The 12500-nt window shown below is 37.0% G+C and overlaps 1 protein-coding gene across 1 annotated transcript in view; it reads left to right on the forward strand.

Annotated features, from left to right (window-relative positions):
• Positions 1–703, forward strand: part of LOC128659509 (gamma-crystallin-3-like) — a 32374-nt gene extending 31671 nt beyond the window's left edge. Inside the window, exon 4 of the mRNA XM_053713119.1 lies at positions 431–703. Coding sequence (XP_053569094.1) covers positions 431–703 — 273 coding nt within the window. The remainder of the gene's footprint in view (positions 1–430) is intronic.
• The last annotated feature ends 11797 nt before the right edge of the window (positions 704–12500 follow it).

Genomic DNA, 12500 nt, shown 5'->3' on the forward strand with positions numbered 1-12500 from the left:
TTAACACAATGTAGCTAGATTAACAAAACATTTCTAATTTAACATGTGAAGGACTTAATTTTATTGACATTAAACTAAAAAGAAAAAATGGTCATTCATAGGAAAGAGGAGCAAATGAACATATTAAAAATAAATTGCATGAAAAAAAAAAGTTTAAGTGGAATAAATACATTATAAAACGGTTGTTTGTACACCACTGATTGGCAGGTGCTCACTGGCTGATATGAAGTTTTACAGGTAGACAGAGACAGACCAGCATAAATACAAAATGTAGTTTTTATTAATAGCAAAGAAAAAATGTACAACCCCTTATATTTTATTCAGAGTCTTAGCAAATTAAGAAAAAAATAACTTCATATATTTAATTGGCCTTTTCATCTGGCTAAACCTGTGTAATTTCTTTGTTTCTTTTTCTTGTATTTTTTTTAAGCACCGTGGTCCCTTCAGAATGAGAATCTATGAGAGAGAAGACTTCAAAGGTCAGATGATGGAGTTCACTGAAGATTGTCCTCATGTCTATGAGCAATTTCGTTACCATGACATCCACTCCTGCAATGTGTTTGATGGTCACTGGATGTTCTATGAAGAACCCAACTACAGGGGGCGCCAGTACTACCTGATACCTGGAGAGTACAGAAGATACACTGACTGGAGAGCCATGAATCCCAGGATTGGTTCCTTCCGACGAGTCATATATCATTAAAAAAAAAATCTGTAACCTTATATCATTAATAAATTAATTTAAACTGCTAAATCTGTCTCCTCCTATGTTGTTTTTTTTTATATACATATATGACTAAAAAAATATTTTTAGAAAAATGATGTATGTTGAAGTTAGCATGGTAACATGCTAATGCAGGGTCAAACATAAAAAATAAATACTGTAATAAAGTACAACTAACAGATAACAACTTTCCAACACATTTCAAGTTGGAGCAGAAAGAAACAAAGGAAACCTATCTTTGTTATATGATAAGCTTCAGTACTTTCCTTTCATTGCTGTTTTAGACACCAGCAAACAGAACTCTTTAAGACAGGATGTGTAGTATTAGTGAGTGATTAGTCACATTGTATGGTGCTATAGAAAATGTAATTCAAAATAAATCAAATTGGGACACTTGTGAAAGTAGGAAGATAAGCATTTAGGACTAATCTATATATTATGTGCTTATATTTGGACACAGTTTACTACGCACTGTGCATTTATGAACTGATTAACATGTGAACATTTATTACAAGAGTGACTACACAGAGTGTATTCTTCTTCTTATGTTGTATATGAAGGGACGTACCTTGGTTCTAGCTATAGTTTTGGAGCAAGGAATGTACAATAATGACTTCAAGAGTATCTGTGAATTCAACCTGTAACATAATAAATGTAATATATTTAAGCAAATAATCACCATTGCACAGTAGTCATTCTCCCCTCTTTAAAAAAAATTGAACTACAAAAAAATAAAAATGTACCTTCTATTTACCTAGATTACGAGTTTCCCACTAAACAGGGTGCTAAAATAACGCCAAAAAAAATTGCGTTATTGCACTTTCCATAGCGCTGCCATTACGAGTTACTGAAAAGCCTCCTTGTCCTGTGCGTTATGGTGCGTTAAGCTCCATACCGCACAAAAGCCAAGGGCTGAGTTTACGTGCTCGTGCACACTTTCCCCCATAGACATCAATGGGGAGAGAGGGTTAGAAAAAAAACTAACACCTGCGATCGCGGAATGGCAAATCGCTGTAACGCTACCCCTTTGATGTCTATGGGGGTAAGAAAGTTTTGTTTAAACCTAACACCATAACATAAACCCAAAGTCTAAACACCCCAAATCCACCACCCCCAACATCGCCGACAGTAAATAAAATTATTAAACCCCTAATCCGCCGCTCCCCAAAAGAAGCTCTTATCCTATTGGCTGATTTGAACAGCCAATAGGATTTCAGAAGCTATCATCCTAATGGCTGATTTGAATTTGAAGAATAAAATCAGCCAATAGGAATGCAAGGTACGCCATTTTTAAAGAGGTATCTTGCATTCAACTTCAGTGTAAGGCATTTATCGTATTAAGAGGACGCTCCTCACAGGATGTCATTGCAATCCAGGATAGCTCTGCTCCCCACCGCCAGGATGAAGATAGAAGACGTCCCCGAGATGGATGAAGGTGTTGCCGTCTGGATGAAGACTTCTCGCCGCCTGGGGAGGATGGATGACCGAACTTCAGGAACTGTGAGTAGATTTTCTGGGGTAAGTGTTAGGTTTATTTTTTATTTTTTGGGGTGTTTTTTTAATGGGAAGTGTAAAAGAGCTGAATGCCTCTTTAAGGGCAGTGTAAAAGAGCTAAATGCACTTTTAAGGGCAATGCCCATACAAATGCCCCTTTAGGGGCAATAGGTAGTTAATGATTTTTTTTTAGGTGTTTAGGTTTTTTATTTTGGGGGTTTGGTTGGGTGGTGGGTTTTACTGTTGGAGGGACTTTGTATTTTTTTTCTAGGTAAAAGAGGCGTTTAACTTAGGGCAGTGCCCTACAAAATTCCCTTTTAAGGGCTATTTGTAGTTTATTGTAGGTGAGGGGGTGCTTTTATTTTGGGGGGGGGTTATTTTTATAAGGCTATTAGATTACGTGTAATTGTTTTTATTTTTGATAATTTTGTTTATTATTTTTTGTAATGTTAGAGTTTTTTATTTTTCATAATTTTATTGTTTATTATTTTTGTAATCTTAGATTCTTTTTATTTTTTTGTAGTATCAGTTTTTTTCATTTGTAATTTAGGTTTTTAATTTTTTCGTAGTGTTAGGTTTTTTAATCATGTAATTTAGGATTTTTAATTGGTATTTTTTTTGTTTTAATTAGAATAATTATTTTATGTTAATTGATAGTTTAAACTTAGTTTTTTTTTATTTTACAGGTTAGTTTTTATTTATCGAAAGATAGTTATATTGTAATTTAAATTTGGGGGCTGTTAGGTTTAGGGGTTAATAGTTTAATTTAGTGTTTTGCGATGTGGGGGGCTGGTGGTTTAGGAGTTAATAGGCTTAGTTTAGTAGTTACAATGGGGGGAGCTGGAGGTTTAGGGGTTAATAGGTTTAGTTTAGTAGTTATGATGTGGGTGGCTGGAGGTTTAGGGGTTAATAGGTTTAGTTTATTAGTTACGATGTGGGGGGCTGGAGGTTTAGGGGTTAATACTTTATTATAGTGTTGGCCATGTGGGGGGCCGGTGGTTTAGGGGTTAATAGGTTTATTTAGTTTTGGCTAGGATCGGGGGCCAGCGGATTAGGGGTTAATAGTTTATTTAATAGTCGTGATGTGGGTGGTTGGCAGATTAGGGGTTAATAAGTTTAATATAGTGTTTGCAATGCGGGAGGGTGGCGGTTTAAGGGTTAATAGGTAGTTTATCGGTGTTAGTGTACTTTGTAACATTTTAGTTATGAGTTTTGCAAAACCTTTTTTTTTTTGCAAAATCCATAACTACTGCTCTCAGATGGCGGAATGGATTGTGTCGGTATAGGCTGTAACGCAAGCACAACCTGTAATACGGCGCTATGGAAAATCCTGCACTCAAACGTATTTTTTTTAGTGCGGAATGGGCGTTGTGTTACAGGCTCAAATGCTTGAGGTATAGCTATACCGCCGCGACTCGTAATATGCATTACAGGCTATTCCACGCGCAATGGCCAAATTTTCAACAGTATAGCCGTACCGCAACACTTGTAATCTAGCCAATAGTTTATAAAACCAATGTAAAAAGTTTAGTTTGCATGAAAATACAGTTTCTAAGGACTTCCTAACTTGACTTTATGCTAAAATAAAATAAGTTCACTGCAAGTATTAATTTATCAAGTAAGTTTATTAGTGAAAATACAGAAAAATAACCATCACAATGACTTCCCTTTTATTTCAAGATGCTGCCAGCCCTGGTTTCTCCTTCACCGTCTGTGCATAACTGTTTTTTAGATGGTGCTGCAATCTTTCACAAGGAACTTGCCAAACCTCTTTCTCCCACCTCAAGTCTCAGCTGAAAACCTCAGAAGAAAAGGCCAACAAAAGTGCAGTATAGCTTAGCAAACAGCATGCACTAAAGGGAACATATTCAAAGGGATACTTGAAGAAATTGGAGATTTTACTCAGAAAACACTCAAAGCATTGATAACATTGATTTCCAGCTTTAATAAAATCCAATAAAAATATTTATTGGGGTACCTTGCATTCCTATTGGCTGAAATTTTGAAATCAGCCAATAGGATGAGAGCTACTGAAATCTTATTGGTTGATTTGAACAGCCAATAGGATTTCAGTAGCTCTCATCCTATTGGCTGATTTCAAAATTTCAGCCAATAGGAATGCAAGGTACCCCAAATTGATTGCGGTACCTTGCATTCAATCTTCAGTGTACGATGAACATTGGATGAAAATGAGCCTCCACGCCGCTGAGGAATGCCACCGTCACTGCCACCACCACCACCATTGTCGTTGAGGACCGCCACAGAGGATCCACGCATCGGGGAAGACAGCTCCGCACCTCCGCTCCACGCCGCCTTCGTTTTGGATGAAGATAGAAGATGATGGAGTCGCCTGGAAGAAGACCTTCTCCGCCGGACTTCAGGAATGGTGAGTGCCTATTTAGGGCTTAGTCCTAGGCTTTTTTTTTTATTTTTTGGGGTGGCTTTTTTTTTAGATTAAAGTTTTTTGAGCTGGAAAAGAGCTGATTGCCCTTTTAAGGGCAGTAAAAGAGCTGAGTGACCTTTTAAGGGCAATGCCCATACAAATGCCTCTTTTTGGGGCAATGGGTAGTTTAGGGGTTTTTTTTAGTGTTTTTTTTATTTTGGGGGGTTTGTGGGTGGGGGGTTTTACTGTTAGGGGGAAATTGGTAATTTGTTTAGGTAAAAGAGCTGCTTAACTTAGGGCAATGCCCTATAAAAGCCCTTTTAAGGGCTATTGGTAGTTTAGTATTAGATTAGGGGGTGTTTTTATTTTTGGGGGGATTTTTAATAGGGGTATTAGTTTAGGTTTAAATTTTTTATTTTGGATAGCTTTGTTTATTTTCTCCTGTAATTTTACATTTTTATTTTATGTAATTTTAGCTTTGGGGATTGTAGTTTTTTTTTTTTTTTTTTTAAATAGACTGCCCTCTGGGCAGGCGTATCGCCTAGTAAACACATAAATATATATGTAGTGTAAGGTGTGCTAAACCAAACTTTGTATTTGTATTTAAAAATAAAAGGGAGACTGACCATCTTCCATTGGTTAAAGCACCCCGCCCAAGCTCAGGTGTACAATGTAATGGAGTTGTGTATATAAAGCCAGAATGTCTCATTCTATTATGAAGAGAAAAAGCAGGAATGATTCTGCCCATAAAGGCAAAGACTGTAGTGTTAGGACCAGTCAATTTTGGGACACCTTCGGCTAGATTTAGAGTTTTGTCAGTAACGACCCGCGTAGCTAACGCTGTTTTTTTTTTCCCCGCACTTTTTAAATACCGCTGGTATTTAGAGTTCACAGAATGGCTGCGTTAGGCTCCAAAAAAGGAGCGTAGAGCATAATTTACCGCCACTGCAACTCCAGCTGTGCTTACGGACGCGGCCAGCTTCAAAAACGTGCTAGTGCACAATTCCCCCATAGGAAAAAATGGGGCAGTTTGAGCTAAAAAAAAACCTAACACCTGCAAAAAAGCAGCGTTCAGCTCCTAACGCAGCCCCATTGTTTCCTATGGGGAAACACTTCCTAAGTCTGCACCTAACACTCTAACATGTACCCCGAGTCTAAACACCCCTAATCTTACACTTATTAAACCCTAATCTGCCGCCCCCGCTATCGCTGACACCTGCATATTTTTTTAACCCCTAATCTGCCGCTCCGTACTCCGCCGCAACCTACATTATACCTATGTACCCCTAATCTGCTGCCCCTAATACCGCCGACCCCTATATTATATTTATTAACCCCTAATCTGCCCCCCCACAACATCGCCGCCAGCTACCTACAATAATTAACCCCTAATCTGCCGACCGGACCTCACCGCTACTATAATAAATGTATTAACCCCTAAAGTTAACTCTAACCCGAACCCTAACACCCCCCTAAGTTAAATATAATTTAAATCTAACGAAATAAATTAACTCTTGTTAAATAAATTATTCCTATTTAAAGCTAAATACTTACCTGTAAAATAAATCCATATATAACTACAATATAAATAATAATTATATTGTAGCTATTTTAGGATTAATATTTATTTTACAGGCAACTTTGTATTTATTTTAACCAGGTACAATAGCTATTAAATAGTTAATAACTATTTAATAGCTACCTAGTTAAAATAATTACAAAATTACCTGTAAAATAAATCCTAACCTAAGTTACAATTAAACCTAACACTACACTATCAATAAATTAATTAAATAAAATACCTACAATTATCTACAATTAAACCTAACACTACACTATCAATAAATTAATTACATACAAATCCCTACAAATAAATACAATTAAATAAACTAACTAAAGTACAAAAAATAAAAAAAGAACTAAGTTACAAAAAATAATAAAATAATTTACAAACATTATAAAAATATTACAACAATTTTAAGCTAATTACACCTACTCTAAGCCCCCTAATAAAATAACAAAGCCCCCCAAAATAAAAAAATGCCCTACCCTATTCTAAAATTAAAATTGAAAGGCTCTTTTACCTTACCAGCCCTTAAAAGGGCCTTTTGCGGGGCATGCCCCAAAGAATTCTGCTCTTTTGCCTGTAAAAAAAAACATACAATACCCCCCCCAACATTACAACCCACCACCCACATACCCCTAATCTAACCCAAACCCCCTTTAAATAAACCTAACACTAAGCCCTTGAAGATCTCCCTACCTTGTCTTCACCACGCCGGGTATCACCGATCCGTCCAGGCTCCGAAGTCTTCATCCAAGCCCAAGCGGGGGCTGAAGATGTCCATGATCTAGCTGAAGTCTTGGCCCAAGCGGGGGCTGAAGAGGTCCATGATCCGGCTGAAGTCTTGATCCAAGCGGGAGCTGAATAGGTCCATGATCCGGCTGAAGTCTTCTATCAAGCGGCATCTTCAATCTTCTTTGGAGCCTATTGAAAAGCGCTGTGTGCAATGCAAACGTGAGGTCGGGTTCGCATTGCACCTCACTTGTAATACCAGTGCATATGTGGTGCACTGGTATTACTAAGTTGAGGGCAAATATCACTTTCGCGGAAACAATATTTTGTGCTCAACTTGTAATCTAGCCTAAAATGTGCATTATTATTATTATTATTTATTTTTTTTGCTTGCTGTTGCTGTAAAATACCTAAAAACAAATTGCCTGCATTTGCTGCATTCCACACAGTGCTTGTTTAGATCCTAACAAAGCCTATTCAAATAGTTTCTAGGTACCATGGGTTGTAAATATTATCTTCGCAACTTTAAAGAGTTGAACACATGATATGACGGCAAATTTTCGCTGTTGTGGCTAATTAGGGACAGTTATAAATAGGTCACTAGAGTGTGCAGCCAATGGCTGTGTGGAATATAACAGTGTTCTACACTTCCATTTCTAACAGGAAATTAAATGCTCACAATTTTCAGAATGGAATTATAGGAAAAGGGGACAAAATAATATAAATGAAAGTATATAGCAGAGGATTTATATATATATATATATTTATTTATTTACTGTATATATACAATTTATCATTTTACATTACCCTCTCAAAGTGTTTAATGTCCCTTTAAATATTTATTTTTTTCAAGTGTATATATGAGAGTAATAATTTATTTTAATACGTTTTTGGTGTGTTTTGTGATTATTTTTGTATTAACCCTTACACTTTACTTCAGGTGGCTGAATTATCAAGGGGCAAATGGCCCCTGATCCCCCTGTTTCCACGCGTGCCTTCAGGCTCTCCGGAAACAGCAGTTATGAAGCAGTGGTCTAAAGACCACTACCTCTTAACTCATACGCCTCTTCTGAGGCTACAGACATCAATCCGCACGATCCTATACGATCAGGATGATTGACACTCCCTGCTAGCGGCCAATTGAAGTAAACTTTGAAATTTGACAGAAAAAAATCTACTTTTCACTTAAAAATCAGAGAAAGTGTTATTGCATTGCCTTTTTTATTAAGTAACGGACATGATATGCTACAGCGTATCATATCCGCCAGACATTGGTAAATCAGCCCCCAGGTCTTAAGTCATTCTAAGTATTCTAGCACAGTTTTGTTTTTTGCTTGAGCGCAATCTATAAATTTCAACTTGTAATATGAGTGCTATTTAGCATGGTTGCAATATCCACTAAAAGTATAAGTTGCACTACAGCGATGTAGGCCTCACTAACCCTTCTCTGGTAAAGGGGATTTACCATGGATTTTGCTAATGTTAGTGCCGTCCAGCAATATTGCTTATAGAATTCTGCACTATTATTAGCATGCCACGTTATCTGGCTCTTAATTTTGGAGCAAAAATTTGCTCATGCACTTCCTAAGTGAATTTAAGGAAAGAACTGAAAACCATCTTTGACATCATAAGTATTTTTCTGTAGTTCATTGCCGCTGCGTTTGGACCCCAGTGAATACATCTCCAGAAGACCGCATGTGTGATGCTAATGACTGGTTGTTTTCATCACATGGTGCTATAGAACAGTGTTTTTCAACCAGTGTGCCGTGGCACACTAGTGTGCCGTGAGAGATCCTCAGGTGTGCCGCGGCAGACTGACAACAGTGCGGGGGTGTCCCTCTTTCAAATTTTGAAATATTGGGAGGTATGTGACAGGCTCATCAGGCATCATTTACAACCATGACATTGACATTCATTCACAGACAATCATTATGATTGTTTGTGAATGAATGTCAATATGTCATGTATAGTTTTTAGGAGGCATGGCATGACAGCACAGTACAGTGTGTGTGTATATATATATATATATATATATATATATATATATATATATACTGTATTATATATCCTGTATTAGGCTACAATGTGTGATTTTGTAAAGTATTGGGATGGTGGTGTGCCACAGGATTTTTTTATATAAAAAAGTGTGCCACGGCAAAAAAAAGGTTGCAAATCACTGCTATAGAAAATGTAATTCAATCCAAATCCAACAGAGAGACTTGCATCAGATGACGATAGGGAAATTAACAGCTAGGATTGATTTATTTGCCATAGAATGTTCATATATTTAAGCAGAGTTTACTTTGCACTGCGCATTTATAAACAGATTAACATGTGAACATTCTTTACGAGAGTAACCGCACAGGGTGTATTCTTCTTCTTATGTTGTATATGAAGTGACGTACCTTGATCTTAGCTATAGTTTAAGACCAAGGAAGGCACAATAATGACCTCCAATAGTATCTGTGAATTAAAACAATAAAAAAACAAATTTTACAATATATTTAAACAAAAAATTCTATTGCACAGTAATTTGGACCCCTCCTCCATTTAAAAATAAATTGTAAACCTCAAAAAATCCATCCTATAGTTTGTAAAATTACCAGTCCTATTAAAACACTGTAAAGAGTTTACTTGAAAATATAGTTTCCAAGGACTTCAAAACTATCAAGTCTAATTACACAAAACTGGTCATAAAAAAATATGTTCAGAAAAATATGCTAAGATATAATAAAATGTCACTGCAAATATGAATTAATAAATGTTTTATTACATAAAATGTCATAAATGTTTTACACATTTTACAGATTGCCTCAGGTTAGGAGGTCTGGCCTGCTACCCACCCACAGCTTTTCAGTGTTTTGGTTTTAAGGGATTAACTGAGCTACCACCATGGCCATCCAAGGCATGACCACAGCCCACTCAGACACTCCCATTGCCTATCAGTTAGACCCCCTTTTTAAATGACCGGACCCATGACCTCCTCTACTGAAGTGGCCCCACCCACATAATGCCAGTGGACCAATGCTCACAATCTGCTTAACCTGCCACATATCATAAAGCCTCTGAGAAAAGTTGGAATGTATGAGAGAATCTCTCTCTTGAGAAGGCAAAATGAGGTTCATCAAAGCATTATGTATTATCTTTCCAAACATGGACACATAATATAATGTCCATGTGTTGACTGAATTCCTAATCTTAAAGTTAAAGTCAATCCTAGCATTTCTGAAACGCTAGGATTGACTATAGAAACAAATAAAGGGGACTTTCATTCATAAAGTATAAGATACTTCATGTAGAAAGCCCCTTTATTTCTTTCAAGTGATTGTCATTCTGAGCTGCTATGGCAGCCCACGGCAGATCGTTGTTCTGCTTTAGAGGTGACGTTTTCACCTCTTAGCCAATAGCCGTGCGATAAATCCAGCTTGGTGTCCTTGGGAGCCGGATTTACTGCACAGCTATTTGCTAAGAGGTGAAAACTTCACCTGTTAGCAAATAATTTTTTTACCGTGGGCTTCATTCGCAGCTCAGAATGGCGTTTGGTTGAAACAAATAAAGGAGCTTTCTACATGAAGTATCTTATACTTCATGAATGAAGTCCACTTTATTTGTTTCAAAAGTCAATCCTAGCGTTTCAAAAATGCTAGGATTGACTTTCACTTTTAGGGAAATATTTATCAATGTGCGAGGGGACATGATACAAAGTAGCATATCATGTCTGCCGCACATCGATAAACATGCGGCATACGCTGTCGGCATTTATCATTACACCAGCAGTTCTGGTGAACTGCTGGTGCAATGCTGCCCCCTGCAGATTTGCGGCCAATCGGCCGCTAGCAGGGGGTGTCAATCAACCCGATCGTATTTGATCTGGTTTATTTCTGTCCACCTACTCAGAGCTGGCAGACAAGTTATGGCGCAGTGGTCTTTAAACAAGAGGCATCAAGCTACATACGGAGTTTGATAAATATGCCCCTAAGTGTGGATTCCCCCATGATCATATTTAGGGAAACTCAAAGTCCCATGTACATATGTCTAAAATATTTCCTGATTTGAATAAAAGACTAGAATTTGTTTTTAAAGGACAATTAAAGGGACAGTAAACCTCAAAAATAATGTTATATAATTCTGCACATAGTGCAGAATTATATAACATTATATTAGCCAAACATTGTAAAAAATAATATACCCTTTTAATTTTTTTAAAAAACGGCTGTTTTACTGACCAGCTCTCTGTGCTCTTCTGAGCGGGTCTGTTTGTTTCACACAGCGCATCGGGCCAGCTGTATAGTCACAGCCCGGCCCGACTGCGCCATAACACTAAGTGCAACTCGCTCCTGCTGTCAGAGAGAGCAGGAGCGAGCTGCACTTAGTGTTATGGCTAATATAATGTTATATAATTCTGCACTATGTGCAGAATTATATAACATTATTTTTAAGGTTTACTGACACTTTAAATACAGTAGAATTGCATAATAAATAAATACTTAATAAAAAAAGGCAATGCAATAACACTTTCTCTGATTTTATTTTTTCTGTCAAATTTCAAAGTTTACTTCAATTTTCCGTCCCCCTGTCCTTTGTAAAAGCCATTGGCCAATCACAAACTAACATACGTATACACTGTAAATGCTTACTCATACTCTGTAGTAGGTGGTGCCTCAGAAAGTGTGCATATAAAAAGTCAGTTCACACATTAATAAAGAAAGTCAATTTTGACTTTAGTGTCCCTTTAAATATGAACCATTTAATCCAAATTGAAAATACGGTTAAAAAAAAATTCCTCTAGTCTTTAACATGCAGAGAAAATGGGCTAGATTCATGGAAACCTTTTAGGCTGCAAAGGGCCATTGTTGTTAAAGGGACAAAAAAACTAAAATGTTCTTTCATGATTCAGAGAGAGAAGACAATTTTAATCCTGAGCCTACCTAGATATGCTTTTAAACAAAGGGTATCAAGAGAACGAAACAAATTAGATAATAGAAGTAAATTGAAAAGTTGTTTAAAATCGCATGCTCTCTCTGAATGATGAAAGAAAAAATTTAGGTTTCATGACCCTTTCAAGAGAGTTTATGTTCAATATTCAATCAGTCTCATTTCACCTATTCTTTCAAATATTTTGTTTCTTGGAGTTTCTGTCATTAACATATACAGTTGTATTAAGTGTCCGAATACATGATATATTGTCCAGTAAAGAGAACTACTATGCGGAACAACAACACTACCTTAACACTATAGTAAAATAGGGTTTGCATTGTTTATAATTGTAAATTTTTCACATCTTCTTTATTAGGGTGGTCTTCTCAATACAGTACAACGTCTCAGAAACCTCACAGACGCGAACAAGAAGCGCTCTGGGCCACTCTAGAGGAATAGTTGAGGTTTTTGCATTAACTTTATTTAAGTGTATGGAAATGATAGAAAATGTGATTGGCCATGTAAATATCGTGCAACAATCAAAAAGAATCAACCTCAGCACTGTCAATATAGGCATAAAACAAAGTCATATAAGAAAGGCTCTGGGTGCGATCCGATATACAACGTAGTTTTCGGCACAAGCGAGGGAACCCGCGCCGCCCGTAATTTCACCTCGCACATCGGGC

The sequence above is a fragment of the Bombina bombina genome, chromosome 1 (assembly GCF_027579735.1).
Source record: "Bombina bombina isolate aBomBom1 chromosome 1, aBomBom1.pri, whole genome shotgun sequence".
NCBI lineage: Eukaryota > Metazoa > Chordata > Amphibia > Anura > Bombinatoridae > Bombina > Bombina bombina.